This window comes from Quercus suber, unplaced genomic scaffold (genome assembly GCF_002906115.3).
Source record: "Quercus suber isolate HL8 unplaced genomic scaffold, Cork oak 2.0 scaffold_62, whole genome shotgun sequence".
Classification (NCBI taxonomy): Eukaryota; Viridiplantae; Streptophyta; class Magnoliopsida; order Fagales; family Fagaceae; genus Quercus; species Quercus suber.
In genome coordinates, this window is record NW_027069527.1 from 1,282,629 (window position 1) to 1,300,624 (window position 17,996).

General features: G+C 34.5%; 2 protein-coding genes across 3 annotated transcripts; both read left to right on the top strand.

The window, feature by feature from the left end:
• The first annotated feature begins 378 nt into the window (after positions 1-378).
• LOC112036044 (uncharacterized) lies at positions 379-9,568 on the top strand. The gene is made up of 10 exons (XM_024068870.2): positions 379-662; positions 1,968-2,886; positions 5,206-5,335; positions 5,430-5,881; positions 6,163-6,243; positions 6,459-6,557; positions 7,467-7,625; positions 7,793-7,879; positions 8,252-8,323; positions 9,045-9,568. The coding sequence occupies exons 2-10, from the start codon at positions 2,068-2,070 to the stop codon at positions 9,366-9,368; spliced, it is 2,223 nt and encodes a 740-aa protein (XP_023924638.2). The 5' UTR covers positions 379-662; positions 1,968-2,067; the 3' UTR covers positions 9,369-9,568.
• Positions 9,569-12,456: 2,888 nt separating this feature from the next.
• LOC112036048 (protein REGULATOR OF FATTY ACID COMPOSITION 3, chloroplastic) lies at positions 12,457-15,961 on the top strand. Of its 2 annotated transcripts, XM_024068874.2 has the most exons (5): positions 12,458-12,812; positions 14,031-14,082; positions 14,204-14,260; positions 14,615-14,692; positions 15,389-15,961. In XM_024068874.2, exons 1-5 carry the CDS (start codon positions 12,513-12,515, stop codon positions 15,856-15,858), a joined length of 957 nt encoding a protein of 318 aa, XP_023924642.2. In that variant the 5' UTR covers positions 12,458-12,512; the 3' UTR covers positions 15,859-15,961. The 2 variants fall into 2 exon arrangements, with proteins under 2 accessions (XP_065628759.1, XP_023924642.2); XM_065772687.1 differs by lacking the exon at positions 14,615-14,692 and having other exon boundaries at positions 12,457-12,812.
• The last annotated feature ends 2,035 nt before the right edge of the window (positions 15,962-17,996 follow it).

The following is a 17,996-nucleotide window of genomic DNA, read 5'->3' on the forward strand; positions in this document are numbered from 1 at the left end:
TTTTAACGTGTCAGGTCACAAGTTATCTGCATCGAGTTGGGTTGACTTGCAAAAAATGGGTCTAGTCACAAGTTAATTTGTTTTTGCTTTGGGTCAAAAAATTCGGGTTTGGATCAGATATTTTCCTGATTGGATCGGATCAGGTCAAAAAATTCTGACCCGTATTGCTTTCTCTAACTCTAGGCACAAGGTGTTCCTAATTCTTGATCAGAATATGTAATCTCAGTCAACCAAACAGAGCCTATCATGGAATAGTTATGCCAGGAACTACTTGGCCTAGAGCTTCGCTCGTGTCTCTCTGTCTTTGGCAATTGGCACTGCCAGTCCCTCATTTCTGACACGTACTTATAATTCTCACACACACACATACACAAACACACACGTATATATATTCACAGCTTTTTCATTTTCATTTTTTTTCACTGACCCACATGTCCAAAACTCCAAATTCGAACAAAGATTTTAGAGCAGCAATAAGCAATTAGTCAATAGCAGAAATTCATCGTCGTTGATGACCAAGAAGACGATTACACTTTAGGGTATACAAATGCTCAGATAAACCAAACAAAGAAAAAGAAAAGAAAAGAAAAGAAAAGAAACCCATCTGGTTTTCAGGGCTTAATTTCTGTTTGGCACATACCTGGACTTGTCTATGGCTCAAGGTACGCCCTTGTCGATATTTATGTGTTGCTAAATCTTTGTCTATGGAAGATTTTCTTTCTGGGTATTGGTTAGTTTCTCTACTTACGTGTTAGCTAACGTTATTTTCTATGTAGCAACATTTTTATTCATTATTTGGAAGTGGGGGGGTTTTTGTATTATTATTATTATTATTTTTCCTTGAATGAAATTTGGGGGTTTGGCTCTCAAATGGGTTTATTTTGTATTCTTACAAATTTGTTTTTGTTCTACGATTTCTTTTGAAGATATGCGGCGTGATCTTTGTAATTCTCAAATTTTTTTTTTTGGCGTAAAAGCTTCGAGATATATGAATGATTATATAAAATTTGAGTGAAATTTGTGGTGAAAAGGACTGTGTATAGCTCAAATTTGAAGGTTGGAGATATATGAATAATTGCGTAAAATTTTGTGTGTGAAATTTGGTTTAGAAAGGACTAAAGTAAACCTCAAAGTATGTATTTCCTTACATGGGTTTTCAATTTCTACTGGCTTGAACTGATCAGGTTTTGGTAATACTTGATTAGCTATTTAGGTTGCTCTTTATTCATTAGGATTCTTTTGCCACTCAATGTTGGCCCTCTTTTCCCAACTAGCTAATATCATCTTTCTTTATCACCTTCATATAGATATTAGAGAACTTAGCAACTGGGTAGTAGGAGGCTGCCATTCACTATGGTAAGAGTATTAACAAAACTAAATGGTGGCCTTTAGTCATGAGGGTTTCATATAGCCATTGCCACTAATTTTGTATATTTATGAAGTTGGCTCCTGCTACACTAGATATATTGGTAGCCCCTAATCCTCAAGACTTTTATGATGAAACACCCTTTCATGTATTTAGATGTGGTTATGGTTTTTTATTGGTGCTTTTCTTGTATGCTTCATGTGTAATAGGATTGACCTCATTGGACTTTTAATTTATATCTAATTATAGAAAATAACGTTTTTTTTTTTTGTTTGTTTGTTTGTTTGTTTGTTTGTTTTAGTGATATAAAAATGAATTTCTTTTTGATCTGGTAGTATGTCACTTTGGATGCCAAAGATCATTCTATTTACATGGATTTATGTAGTTGTTTTACCAAATGAGCCTAAAAATGATTGGATCCTTGTTAATCTTTGCCTGGCTTATAGATATATCTATTACAGAATATTTTTGCTAGTGTTACTTTAGTGGTTTCAGTTTTTTTTTTTTTTTTTTTTTTAGGGGGGGTGGGGTGGGGGTGGGGGGGCTTTTGCAGTGTCTGCCGATTTAGCAATCTTGCTAAACTGTCTGTATCCTTTGACAGGTTGTGCTTCTCGCCATAGTTAGCCTATGGCCCCTTTGGTGGAAATGGTAAATACTTGACTTGACTTTTTCTTAAAACAATACTGAAATATTACTGCATCATGGCTCGGAAAGGTAATCAACAAAAGAATGGGGTGGATCACCATACATTAAACCACAAAAGAAGAGGTTCAGGTTCAGGGTGTAATCCACCAGATACGAAAGGGCGGGGAAAAGCACATGAGGTGAAGGTTTTTCCTGGAGAAGAACTCCCAAATGGTAACCAACCAGGCAATTTTGCAGAGAGTGTGAGTCAAACCAATTATGCAGGGGATGAGAACAGAAGTTCACAAAAGTCTGAGAACCTTTTGAGGAAAGAGAAGCAGGGGATGGATGCACTTCAACAGCCAGAGCAACCAATCTCTTCTAGGGATGATTTAAGGAATTGCAATGGAAATATTGAAGCTTCAACCAAACAAGAAAATGCGACATTATATGGAGCTAATCAAGATCAAAAACATACAAAAACTAGCCTGCCATTTTTGCATAATGGTCTGAATATAAAATCTGTGTTAGAAAATATTGAGTTTTCAGATAATTCGGTGGTTAGAAGCATGAGGGCATCGACATTGTCAATCTTAAAGGCATCTAGTGAATGGCTAGAAAGGCAAAGACCATTGTTTATGACTCTAACAACCAAAATATCAAATGCTTGTGACCATGCTAGAATGAAGATTGAGCAGGCATATCCTGTTGTTTTGAAATGGCTCATGCAAGTTGGGAGCATAATGCTACTCATATCAATGGTTTGGTTAGACTGTGCTCTTAGAGGCATGGATTCCTTCTTACGCATGGGGACAACATCCTTCTTCTCAGTAATATGGTTCAGCATTTTCTCAGTAATTGCTATGGTTGGGATACTCAAGTTTCTTGTTGTTTTGGTAAGTCCTGTTTATGTTTGAGTTAGCAACAAAATCTCAGTGCTTCATTTGTTTATAGGTGTTCTGGTTGGACAAAAATTTTAAAATAATTTTTTAAAGATAATATACTTTTATTTTTCAGTCCCATTTTCCCCTTTGCAATTCATTTGTTTATTGTTGTTAAGGTCAGACCAAAAATAAAAGGATTAATGATTTTCTTAAGAATCCCAATTTTCTGAATTTATTTTTGATACCACAAAAGGAGAATGCAGTCAAATACAGTTAGATATCCAAAAGACATTCATGTGACTTTGTTGCCATATCAGCTAGTTTCGCAACCTCTACAAAAAGTTACAATTAACAGCATGATTGCTAAAATTTAACCCTTCTTATTGAAGGTATCTTAAATCCTCCTCCTAAACTGTACAAAACCATGGTAGCACCTTCTTGCTCCTGATGTTCTGTATTTATAAATTAGGGGCACCTTGGATACCCCCCTTGGTAAATAATGACTCCAGTCTGGTTATATTTTTAAGTATTCTTACTGTTTATATCTGCCGTATTGAAATTTATTGTGTTGAAGTGGAAGCCAGTATGTCAAAAAATGTTATATCATATTGAATAAAAAGATGCATCATGTCAAAGATTCCTGAATGCAGTTCTGTACCGTCAGTGCGTCATGGCTCTCTTTTATGTTTTGTGGATGTATTTTGGAATCTCGATGATGGTTTTGCCACTCGTGCTCTTTTATATTTGAAAATGGTAGTCCCAATCAATTTCAATGAGGCATTTAAATCCTTACTTACTACAATGAAGGATTTTGGAGTGAAAAAGCTTGATGCACTGGATTGTTTTCATGTGAGTGAGCAGTCTAACTGGAATTTTGATTTCAAATGATTTCTTACTATATGACTTAGATGGGTGTCGTGAATTTAGAATCGGCACCAACTTCGAAATTTGGAGGGATGCTTTAGAATATAAAGGATTTTGGTTAAGTAAGACTAACATAGATTACATGGAGTGTATGTTTAGTATAACTAGAAACAAAGATGAAGAAGTTGTAAACTTGATAGTCTAGAGATAGTAAAGAGTGAGCGCTTGTAATACCTTGGATAAATTATTCATAAAGATAGAGAGAATGTTGAGGATGTGAATCATAGGATAAAAGCATGGCAGATGAAGTGGAGAAGTTCATCACCAGTATTGTGTAATAAAAAAATATCTAATAAGTTTAAAGGAAAAATTTAGAAGTTGCTAGAAGACTAGTTATACTTTATGATATTGATATTGGACAATTAATAAGTAACATGTTCATACAGTGAGTGTAGTTGAAATGAGAATTTTAAGATAGGAATGAAATGAAGAATTTCGTTTAAAGATAGGGTAGTTTGTATTGGTGATAGGATGAGATAGAGTTATTTGAGATGGTTTGATTAGTGCAAAGGAGAGAATTTGATGCACTAGTGAGAAAAAGTGATATGATTCTAGTTGAAGAAATAAAAAGAGTTAGAGGAGGACCTAAAATAATATTGGTAGAAGTAGTAAAAAAGGACATGTTAATTAAAAAGTTGACAAAGAATATCGAATCTCCCTTTGGGCCAAAGTTACTTATATATGTGGAGGAGACAGAGAGTATGATGTTGGATATGTTAGAATGACAAAGAAGAATACATGTGGCTGACTCATATTAGTTTGTTGAGAAGCCATAATCGAGCCCAAATTTTTGGGACTAAGGCTTTATTGTTGTTATATGTGTGTTATGATCATGAAATTAGGTCAATAGCTCTTTGGCCATAATCTTTTCAAAGAAGCTACTAATCAGGCTTGATCACCTAGTGAGTTGTTAAGTAGGATGTTTTTTTTATTTATTTTTTATTTTTTTAGAGTTTCAACCTATGGTGTCTGCTCTTGATGGTACTAATATATATTCAGGTGATACTGTAGTTGCTATCAGTGGTTATGCAGTCCTTTTTGCCTGGGCACATATCTATTCTCCTTTGGTTACTAGGAGTTGAACCTTGTGGATGCCACTTGTAACTCTTTTATGCTTTGACCAGGCTCAAACATGAATATACCCTCATGTAACCTTTCAAAAATTCAGGTGATAGCATGATGTGGATTTCATGTGTAACATGTTACGCATGCAGCTAAAACACAAGAGTGATGAAGTCTATATATATCTTTTCAGAATAGTTGGCATGACTTTATCTTTTTGTGGACTGCTTTATAGTTGTCACTTTCATAGAGTTTTTGTTAAGTGCTTTGCTGATTGTATTGTTAGTTTAGCTATTGTATCCTTCATATTCTTATATTCCTATCATGACTATCATGATTACTCAGGCCTTAGCTGCTCTTATTGGAGTTTTTGTTGGGTTCACTCTTGCAATTCTGGTTGTTGCCATTTCTGGAACTGTTTTCTTGTGGTTTTATGGAAGCTTTTGGACAACTGCATTTGTCATCTTCCTTGGAGGTGATCCTCTTACCTAACTTTGCTTGTTGATCATCTCTTCGATTAGTTTGTTTAATAGTTAAACTGCTGGGGTTTAACATTGTTTCAAATTCAGGGTTGGCATTCATGTTGAGCCACGAACGCATTGCACTATTAATCACCACTGTGTATTCTATATACTGTGCTTGGGCATACGTTGGATGGCTTGGTTTGCTTATTGGTTTGAATTTCTCTTTTTTTTCGAGTGATGTTCTAATACACTTCCTAAAGAATAATATAAATCAGCATAGAGGACCCAATAGGTTCCCAGAACAAACATCTGGAATGCAAGGTCAACCGGGCTTCTTTCATGGTGACACAGCGCATGCTTCAACCTCTGAAACTGGCCCGGGGTTATCAGCTGACCGTGGTCCAGGAGTTCCCTCAACCAGTGGGACTGATTCTGAGTTAACTTCTGAAGAAGAAGTGGTTCGCTTGTTAAACTGCACTGATCACTACTTGGTATTGGGCTTGTCCCGGTATGAGGACATAGATGTTTCTGTACTCAAACGGGAATATAGGAAAAAGGTAAATGGCATTCTCTGATCACTAGATTGGCATGATTATGTAATATAATTGTCACTTGATGTTATTCCATTGGAGTTTTCATTAGCCTTATCAGTCAAATATGGTGTGATGTCTACAGGTGAATTTTCAGTTTGCTTCAATGATATTCAAAAGTGTAATCTTGTAGTTTTCTAATTTTTTTTTTTGGAACTTTTTTATTGTTTCTTTATAACCTCCCATTATCCATAGAGTATAAGGAGAGTATATAGTTTTTATTGACTGAGTTTTGTAATTGTCTTTAGGCAATGTTGGTCCATCCTGATAAGAATATGGGCAATGAAAAGGCTGTAGAAGCTTTTAAGAAACTCCAAAATGCATATGAGGTAAATCTTTTGGTTTCGATTGGAAAGATTTTTTTTTTTTTTTTTTTTTTTTTTTTTTTTTTTTTTTTTCTATTTTGTCTTTTAGGATCCATAGCCAACCCTGAAAAATTTGCGGCTTAGGCTTTGTTGTTGTTATGTTTGTTTTTCATGTCTGATTATAATGCCAAATATTTGTTTTTTTTTTTTTTTTTTGGGTTTGTTTTTATGTTTTCTAGGTTCTACTTGATACTCAGAAGCGAAAAACATATGATGATGAATTAAGAAGGGAGGAGCTGCTGAACTTATTCCGTAGATTCCAAAGCACTTCTCAAATGGTATTCATGTGTATATCTTGATTCCATTCTTTTCAGCATTGTTTGTTTCATCTGTATTGGTGTGGGAAACCGGTATCCTATTTCATTTCTGCCCCAGAATCATATTGGTAACGCAACTTTGATGTAATTGGGTGTGGGAATCAATGACAGGCGGTGAGGTTTGCACACAAAATGTGGGAATCTCAAACACATGGAGGAGGCGGATTTTGATTCTTATGCTCAATAATAAGTCAAAATCACATGATAAGAGTGGCCCCCTAACTGTAAATGGAATAAAGGCTGTTTTTACCTTTTTAATAGTTCAAAGTGACTTGAATGAGAGATGTGTAGGGAAAAGAGCATTGATGGATACTTCCAATGGTAAAATCAATACATTTGACCTAATTATGTGGATCAAATCTTCGGAATTGGAATTCCTTGGACATCTAATACCCATTCCCTAAATCACAAGAATTGATTGCCCATTTTGGTTCAGCCATTTTTTCCTATCAAATATCTTACTGCCTGTAATTAATTTCATATTTCCCGCAATATTCATGTTTTTTGCAACCTTGCAATATCATGAATATGTGTATCAAAAGGTAAGGGTGATTTGATTCAACAAACTAGTTAATGTTAAACCTAGCAACCATGCCACAGCATATGGTGAATCCCTATTGTCATTTGTTTCACACGTATGTGTATCTAGTTGAATGTCTTTGGATTTCACGTCGAACTGTCTTTTTCTCAGATATACTTAGAGGATCAAATACTATACTATATTTGTTAAGTGATTGAACCCTACTTTGTTTCTTAAATAAAAGCTTTTTACAACTTCACACCCAGATTGTGACACTTGAATAAGCTCCTGTTTTTTTGTATTTTAATTCTTTCATTTTTCCTAAGCTTTTGATGCAATTGATTGGACAGAATGGAGGGCATGGTCTCTTTGCCTCTGGATTTGCACACTCAGAGGCTGGTGGTGAGGACCCACTTGGAGATTCAAGACGAATAGCCTGCAAAAAGTGTGGCAATCATCATGTCTGGGTGCACACCAGGAAATCAAAATCTCAAGCAAGATGGTGCCAGGTATGTTAGAATGGTCTTCAATTAGCATATATTTGTGAAAGTTGGCACTAAGCATATTATCATGCTGCATGACATGGTCCAGATTTGAACATGATGCTTCTTTTTGCTAATGAGAAGTAATTTTGTCCCTGGTGCTTAATTTTCCTCTGGGAATTTCCCTTTTGAAGGAATGCAAAGATTTTCATCAAGCAAAAGATGGTGATGGATGGGTTGAACAGTCTTCCCAGCCCTTCCTTTTTGGACTTCTGCAGAAGGTATGTACCAGTAATACATTATGTGAGGAAGCTTGTTTTTGAATTTTACTATATTTATGGTTCTCCCTTCTGCTAGTTCATTGCAACTTTGCAAGAGCAAGGTGAGGGTGAGTTTGTGTGTTCAAAACAGTAATTGTTTGTCAACACCCCCCTTCTTCCCACCCAAAAAAAAAAAAAGAAAAAGAAAAAAAAGAAAAAGAAAAAGGGATGGAAAAGAACAATGATCATAATCTTGAAGGAATGTTATAGTATACATTTAGTATATCTTAAATGGTGTATAATGTGAATTTGGAATATGATTCTTCTTTTTTTTTTTTTTTTGATAAGTAAAAGAATATGATTTCTCTTTTTAACATGGTGTCATATAAGCAGGTAGATGCTCCCTCTGCATTTGTTTGCGCAGATAGCAGGATATATGATGCTACCGAATGGTATATTTGTCAGGTAAATTAATGTTTTCATTATCTGAATGGATTTCTCTGAACATATCTGCATTTCCTCATGAATATACTGAGTGAAAGATTAATTGAGGAAGCTATAAATGTGCTAATTTCACAACCATGTGCTGCAATGTACAACACAAGTACAAGTGAAAAGGAAAATATGCAGCTCTCACTATGAAAAAAATCAACTGTTGGTAGGCATTTGGATGCCTTTTTGAATGGAACTTACTTTGTGTTCTAGGCTTTGATACATTATTTAAAGTGAAGTCATCATGTATTTTAATGGCAGATGACTGTCTCTGACTCAGTTTCATGCTTATTTGTATAATTGAACTGGTTTTGCTTTTGGTGACATGTTATGCATTAGAGTCCCTGCATTGTTTTGGAATTCTGCATCAAAGGCAGTTGGATGGTTTCAGTTCCAAATCAGTGTCTAAACGCTGGCTTATCCATTTTCAACAAAAAAAACAAATCTCACAGGAAAATGCAATCATTAAAAAAAAAAAAAACCCTCATCTCTTCATCCATAACTAATGCAATCATGAATTAAAAATATAATGTGGCTTAGTTGAAGAATCCAGTAGATGTTTATAATGGGAAATTTGGGTATCTAGAATTAAGAGATGCTCTCTCTTTGCATGAACCAGCCACATGCGTCACCCTTGTACCCATGCTGCACCTCCACATTGAAAGTAAATTGAATAACGCTAAATTTTATGCAGGGGATGAGATGTCCAGCCAACACTCACAAGCCAAGTTTTCATGTCAACACTAGTGTAACCTCCAAGCATAACAGCGGAAAGGGGACAAGTTCAGGACAAAGAGGTGGTCGAATGCCGCAATTCAATATGGAAGAGACCATGACAGAGGAGGAATTCTTTGAGTGGTTACAGAATGCAGTGCAAACAGGCATGTTTGACAATTCCAGTGCGAGTACCTCCACTGAGAGCCCACCGGGCAGAACTGGAAATGGCACCAAGAGTGGTGGCAGCAGCAATGGTGCCAGTGCCAACAAGAGAAAGAAAAAGGGAAAGAAGCAATGGTGATCACTCATGATTTTTGCAGCACAACCTTTGTAAGCATTTGTGAACCTCACACAAGACATATTGACTTGTTTAGTGGTCTATAGTCTTCTTTAAAGCAAATGAAGGCCTCAGGAAAGTTTGTCTCCATTAATACATATCAGAATGAGTTAAAAAAAATCTTGAGCCTCAGTGATCCAAAAATTGTTAGTGTTTTCCTTCTCCTTTCTTGTTGCTTTTTCTTAGTTTTGCTTTATTTTTTTAATGGTCTTTTTCTTAATTTTGCTTTTCTTTTAATGGTCTTTTTATTTATTTATAATTTTTAATGGGTAAGTAAATTCTTCGTATTTTCTTTGGTGGTTTAGCTGTGAGCCAAGAAAGCACAGAGCTCGTTTGTCTTTCTTGAACGCCCCACATTTTGCATACTTCTTTATGAGAGATCCCCCGTTACTATAGGACAAGGCTGTTTGAGAGTGATCTAAACTGAGCCTAGTATTGGAAATTCCTGAGAGGAAAAGACTTGGGAAGTAACCATTGTGAGAAAAAAAGAAAAAGAAAAAAGCAGGCATGCAAATTCTCTCTAGAAAACACAATCCCATGTCCTTCCCTACCACCATCACAACAGTCCCACTCCCACACATGTCTCAAGTGGACTTGAAAAAATGGGGTTGACTGGATGAATATTTTTTTCATTTAAATTGTCATTTCGTAATTGGTTTCATCGTAATTTTTTAACTCACTTTCTATGGAAATATGTGGGTTTAGAGGTGATTTAGAGATCTGGTGACCAAGCAGTTCTTGCTCTGGTGCGTGGTTTTGTGAGTGAATTAAGGAAAGTGGGCATTTTTATTTATTTATTTATTTTTATTTCTTGGTTTTGGGAAGAGAGATTACTGAAAAAAAAAAAAAAAATCAAAAGCAATACCTAAGTGGTATCCCAAAAAAAAAAAAAAAAAAAAGCCTTAAGCATACCTTTATATTGAAACCAAGATTTGCTCAAAAGTTATGACTCATTGAATTTTCCTTTTCCACTTTAAACATAAGGGGTACTTGGGCAATAATATTCTTACCCTTGATGTGGCTTTATCTATTTATTTATTTTCATTTTTATAGTGTAACTTTATCTAAACACAAGAGGTTCAAGGGATGTCCTAGTCCAAGGTCACTGGGATTTGAACCTTTCCAGCCCCCTCCCCTATTTACCTATAAAAAACTTCATTTCAACACAAATTTTCTCTTATTAACTTCTATACATTTTTCAATGAATTCCATCCAGTTGCAACAATACTGTGTAAATTCACCTAAAAGAGATCATTCTATGTGTTTCATCAAAGTGTGGATGTACAGTGTCCATAGAAACTTCATGTTTCATAAATAGATAATGAATAGACTATTCTTTATAAACTTCTATATATTTTTCAATGATTTCCATACAGTTGCAATAATACTGTGTAAATTCACCTAAAAAGAGAGCATTCAATGTGTTTCATCAAAGTGTGGACATATTGGTTGTGTTTGACATTGGCTTAAAAAGTCAGATTTTTTTATTATTTAGCTTATTTTTGCTACTATTCATGAGTTTAATTGTACTATTTTAGCTACTTTTTAGCTTTATTAACAGTACTTCCAACAAAAAATTTTCAATTTCAGCTTAATAAGTTATTTCTAAACGGACTCAGTATCTATGAAAACTTCATGTTTCATAAATAAATAACGAATAAACTATACTTTATAGATAAAAACCATTTCTATTTTCTTGTAAAATTAATAAGCGTAAAATAATATGGGATGCCTGACTTTGTTTGGTCTATAGACTTATTCAAATTATATAATAACTTTTTTATAATTTTTTTTTTTTTTTACAATAACTTATTTTGCAAGATAGATATATGCCACGCTAATACGTTTCCTCATCTCTATATTCTGGTGAGATGGGAGCCTCCAATCCAAAATTGGCATAACTTGTACGCTGATGGCATGGCACTTTGATGCCCTACGCTTGCTGGTTGTGGTGGACTCATGTGGAGACTGACATGGATATTGGATTAGAGGCTTTGCCAGAGCTATAGGTTGAACTAATAGCTTAGAAGCTAAGTTAGGGGCTATCAGAATGGTTGAGATTGAGAATTGGAAAAAACAATTTTCAATCTCAACCATTAAATAAAAAAATATTGCAATTGTACTATATCTCAATTCTTATTTTATGTATTCTCCTCCTAATCCATGTAGTTGAATTAGGAATTGATGCCAAATCTGTTACTAACAATGATGATTCTAATGCTGACTTTGCACCAATTATTGATGATTGCAAGAGTCTCATGGCCAAAATCCCATCAATAAAGATTAACAACTGCTTTAGGAAACTAATGCTTACGCTGAAGCTTAAATTAGGGAAAGGAGTTCAGCTTCAACAAGATTTTCTTATTTTAGACTTTATGCTTGTGGAGGTGTTCCAACTTTTGATAAGAGACATATCTGGCTTGTAATATAATATATTTTGCTTTGAAATTGCCTCTGTTGCTACTAGCCTACTAGTCAGTTTCTATTTCTAATGATAATTCCTATTAAAATCATGTTATCTCAAAATTTTCAATTTTTCTGATCTAAGTGAGTCAAATTTAGAACTTATTACAAATAGATGAACTTATTCTTAAAGTTACTTCCCCCCCACCCAGTCTGATTGTTAACAACTTTTTCTTTTAGGTTTTAACTTGTTAGAAAATTTGTACAGTTTCATAATTTTTGACATAATTATACTTTAACCAACTTTTAATAAATAAACAAATAAGTTTAAAAAGAAATCATCCAAACAAGTGAACAACTTTTTTTTATTGAGGTAACATATTCAGATTGCTTTTGGGAAAAAATATTCTCTAACACTTAATTTACATTTTTACATAATATTCAACGATGATGCGTGCATTTTAAAAGATGAAAAGTAAATATCCACATTATTTATAAATAAATAAAAAAACAGAAAAGAAAAAAAAAAAATTGTGAAATTTTGAGACGAATCAGTTGAACTGCTGAACTTTACCCAAAAGTAAAATTACAAAAAAACCTGCAAACTTCATGGCAATTACCAAATCAACCCTATTTTATTAGTTCCATCCTATATTATAACACAGATATCGATTGCAATTATCTATTTTCCTCTCTAGAGCTCCAATGGAGGCACTCACCAACACTTCCTCTGCAGCCTATCTTACACCAAAAGCCTCAAACTTTGCTATCAAAATTAGCTCTTTCCTCAGGAATCAAAACCCATATACGAAATTTGCAAATGGGTACTTTCCCATCTCTCTTTCAAGGCCATTCACTACCCAGAAGCTCTGTGCTGGACATAGAGACTCAGTGATAGTGGGGGCAAAGAAGAACCACAAGAACAAAAAGCCAGACACTCATAGCTTTGTGCCCAAACCAGAAGAAGCTACTGAATTTTTCCCTGAAGCTGTGCTCCTTAAAGAGGTGCTTTTTACACAAAATCCCGTGTTCATTCTTTCTTTTATTTATTTTTTATTTTTTTATTTTTTTTATTTTTTTAATTTACTTCCCCAGAGTGCTATATAGGAAAAAAAAAATAGTAATTTTAGTCTTGGTTTAGATGTATTTGAAAGTTGGGTTCTTTTACTTGATAGTTTTTTTTATTATGTCTGCTACTGATTCTGCTTGAGGTAAAAACTTAAAGTCTTAACTGAACACGCTATAGAATATAGCCATATACAAAAACCATGAATAATGTTTATAGTTTTTGCATTTACTTCAACAATAAATCTAGTGACACGAACATTTCCACAACTGTTGATATACTTCTCGTGTTTGGTATACAAGAAAAGCGGTCTTACTTTGTTAGTGATTCACTCATTTGAAAGTGATGTACTAGCCAAAACGTTTCTCGCTTAAAAATTTTGAAGAAAGTTGTGAAGTAAAAATTTAATTGCTTGAGCTTGACTATCTCATAAATGTAAAACATGATGTTAGACTATTTAATTGGTGTTCTATGTAAATTTTTTTTTAAAAAATGGTGATGAACATGTTGATCATCTGTTACTTCACTGCTCCCTTGCAACATTATGGTCCTTTTTGGTTAAATGTTTGTGGGTCAATGGGAGATGCTATGGTAGTTACTGGTTGTGTACGATATATGGAAGATGAGAAATGCAATTTTGCATCAAGGCCAAATCCCTTCTGAAGAAAGATTGTTACTGAGTAACCTGCTGTGATTTAATTGAGGTTGGTGTCTATATATATATATATATATATTTTGGCTGTGTGGTGCAGCCTGATAGGTTTGCTTCTTGTATTTTGAGTTGTTTGAGTGTTGCTCTTTGTGGCTCTTCTTGTGTTTTTTCAAGCTACTTGCCCTGCTGTTGGTGTGTTGCAGGTCTTAGTCCTGCTGTTTCTGTGTTCTGTGCTGTAGGGTATGCCTTGCTTCTTGTGTAATGAGTTTTGTGTATTCTCAATCTTTGTATTCGTGACTTTGTTGCTCTAATTTCGTTTATTCTTGAGGGGAATGGTTATCTTGTAACTTGAGTTCCTTGCGTTTTAGTAAATTTATTGTAGTTATCAAAAAATATTTTGGCTTAGCCTAGATTTTATCTATTTCTCTAAAGAGTGTGATAGTCTTTTTTCATGTAATTAGTTTTCTGGTTGATTTTGAGGTGGGAGTTTTACTTTGATTTTCAGAAGAAATTTCAGGATGGTAAATTTCTGCCTGAGTTTGCCGATGCTGAGGAACGTAAGTTGTTATCATAATTCAAATTAATTCTGGTTTCTTCTTCCTTTTTTCAAATATAAGGTCCTTTCTTCCCCCCGATTATGCAGAGGTTTCAGTTGCTGAAATGATTGTTGATTTGCAGAAAATCTCTATGAAACTCTGATGCTTCAGCTGGAAAGCGAAATGGTTGTGGAACAAAGTAAGTGTGCTTTCACCTCAGTTGGCCAGTACTTGCTAGATGGGTTATTGTCCTTTGGTTACTGAGATTTCCGGTGATAGAAATAGATATGTGTTTCTTATTTTCTTAGCATTCCAATAAATGAAGGGAATTTGTGTTTCTTTGGATCCCAGTATTTTGTGGGATGTGACTTGGTGCAATCTGATCTAGATTGATTAAGGCAGCATTTCTTAACATTCTGTGATTTACTTTCATCTATTGAACCAGCTCTGTTTGTTAAATTTATTAATGAAAATTTGGGACCAGAATGTATTACTACTAAGACAGAAGAGCTACTTATACATCCGTGAATAATTCTTTCCCTTGATTCAACAGTGCGCCACTATGAAGTTGTTTATTTAATTCATGAGATGCATGCAGAAGAGGTTGGGAGTGTTAATGAGAAGGTTCAAGGTGATCCCTTCTACCTTTCTTTTTGGTCTATATTTCTTCTGAAGTCATAAATGATAAAATTTCCATGAAAATTGATTTATTAGCTCATAGTATTTTCACCTTGTTTGCTTCCTGGTTCTGCTTTACTGTCTTTTATGTTATAAATGGACTAAAACCTGTCAAAAGACGGGAGTTCAGATGAGTGATAAAATTTTAAGAAGCCTGGATGTTTTTGAAATGATGATAGTGACTCTGTTGAATCTTCCAGGGTGCTGAATTTAGCTTGTCTATGGTGATACAATCACTAGTTTGGATATCTGTGAGAACTGTTTACACTCTTTGTTTTGCCTTTTGTTTCTCCACAACCAAAGGTAGTCTACTGTTACTATAAGAAAAGCAGGCAATGGAAACCTCTATGCAAGAATGACTTTTACAGTCATGATTGTTAGTAGTGTATAAAAGGTGTCATATCTGAAAATTAAAAATAGTCGTAAAAAAAAAAAGATTTACAAAATGAAAAGGCTTAAATTTCAGCCTCCTAAGTGTAGATTCAACTTTAGAGGGAAAAAAAGTTAGGTATTACTTTAATATAGGTCGTGTAGGAACTCACGACTTGATGTATATGCATGTCCAAATTCAAGCAGAATTATTATTTTTTTATTAAGTCACATTTAAAATCTGCATTAGTATCTGATATTCGGGAAATGCTTGTTGCAGATTTTTTGAGGGAGAAGAAAGGCAAGATATGGAGAGTGAGTGATTGGGGTATGAGAAGATTAGCTTACAAGATACAAAAAGCCAAGAATGCCCACTACATCTTAATGAACTTTGAGTTAGAAGCAAAATGGATTAATGATTTTAAGAGCATGCTGGACAAAGATGAAAGGGTCATTCGGCATCTTGTGATAAAGAGAGATGAGGCAATCACAGAGGATTGCCCTCCGCCTCCTGAGTTCCACACCCTGCGGGGAGATATGGATGATTATGATGAAGAGGAGGATGATATTGATTATGATGAAGAGGATGAGTATGATGATGATGATGATGATGATGATGATGAGATTGACGGTCATGATGATGACTTCGAAGATGGGATTATTGTTGTCAAGGATGAGACTGAAGACAGATCTACTACCTTAAGAAATAAGGGAGGGAAAAGTCTGAGAGCTGAGAAAGTCAGTAGATAAATGTGCTTCCATGCGTGTAAATGTTGTTTTATGAAATGCTTCCTCTTTCTGAGTGGTTAATACAAAGATCTTCATTCAGGAAATAAATAAACAAGTGTCTACACACACGCGCGCACACATCATAATAACTAATTAAATATGTGCATTATTTTTACATCAGTACACTTACCATAATAACTAAGTAAATATATAACATTATTTTTACGTTAGTACATGGTATTTCTTAATGTTTTCAACCAAAATCTAGGATTTGAATCTCTCTCCCATTTCATTAAAATGAATTACATTTACATTAATTATTTTTAAAAAAATTATTATTATTGAAAGTAGGTGAATTAATTAGTAAATTTTAGTAAAGAGTTTGGTTAGCATGTACTAAAAAAAGGTAAAAATATTGATTTCTTACTCTGGGAACAGTTATTTATTTATTTATTTATATTTTAGTTTATTTGTTCACTTTTTAAAACCTTAATTTTTTAGATACAATGCCAATCATATTTTAACCAACTTTGAACAAATAAACTTTTAGTAAAAACTTACATCCAAATGCACACCAAGATAGATTTCGTCTGGATGTTGCCCATATTGTAGTTATACAGAAGTTTGATAAAACAAACCAAACAAAAGAACAAAATTGTAATTGGATACAAATAATAATTAAATAATGGAAATCTAACTTTCTTTAGGGTCAAGATCACCATATATTGGAACTTACGGAAGAGGAAAATCCTTACGGATGATGCATGCGAACACTGCCTTTCAGCCCCTGAGACAACGTGCCACGCTTTATGGGAGTGTTCGAAAATATCTGAAGTATGGGAAGCCATTCCGGGGTGTGAGTTTCGGCAAGTGCGTAGCTTCTCTTCTTTTCGGGAATTGATGGACCTTGGTTTTTCGGAGGATAAAAATATGGAGCTGATGGTCATGGTGATGTGGACACTGTGGTACCGTATAGGAATCAGATCAGGACGAGGCACCTGGATTTCCCCGTTTCTCAAGTGCTACCTCAAGCTTCACAAGCTTTGTCTGACTTCAAACAGCACAATTTTTCGCTCCCATCGCTGCAGGGTGTCTCAAGGCAGTCACGGGTTCGGTCTCACTGGTCTCCACCTCCCACAGATTGTTTCAAAGTTAATTTTGATGGGGCCACATTTCCTGAGATTGGTAAGGCTGGGCTGGGTGTTGTAACCCGAAACTGGCAAGGGAATGTTATGGCCTCTCTCTCGGAACAAGCCCCACTTCCTTTCTCTCCCGACATTGTTGAAGCTATGGCTGCTGCTAGGGCAATTTCATTAGCTCAGAAGCTTGGTATCCGACCTTTCATCCTTGAAGGAGATTCGGAAGCGGTGATTAAAACCTTCATGGTTGCAGAAGACTTTCTTTCTTCTTTTGGCCACATCATCTCTTTGGCTAAATCCACCTTAGTTACCAATGAGTGTATCTCTTTTTCTCATACTTATAGGAGTGGTAATAAGGTTGCTTATAACTTAGCAAGACATACTAGACATGTTAGAGGTTTGAATGTATGGATGGAGGATGCTCCTCCCCACCTTTATTCTGTTCTTTTCGCCGGTTCTGGTTAATAATATTTGATGTCTTCCTTCTCAAAAAAAAAAAAAAAAAATCACCATATATTCTTCTTTTAAAAAAAGGGAGAAAAAAAAAGACACCATATATCCTAAACAAGATTTGAGGCAAGAAAAGCCTACAAGGAGCTTTTATAATTCCCATATCTTGAGAAATAAAATAAAACTCCTGAAAACTAGAATCATCCATAAGTAGAAGCAAAGATTTTATTTATTTTTAATGTATATTAAAAGACACCTATCCTATAAAGATTTATTCCTGATACGGTGGCATTGGGTGATTTTATTTTTGAAGTAAATGAATAATGGACACTTATATTTGCTAAGAGCTTTGTAAAATAATTTTTGGTGCTTCTAAGGAAAACGTCTAGAATTCAAATCGTTGATCTCATAACTATCAAATTATTAAAAAAAAAAAATATATATATATATATATATAGAGAGAGAGAGAGAGAGAGAGAATGTATATGATTTTATTAATATAATCAATTTGGATCAATTTGGAGTGTATCATTCTAAAATAAGGGGATAATTCATTTAATCTAAATTTGA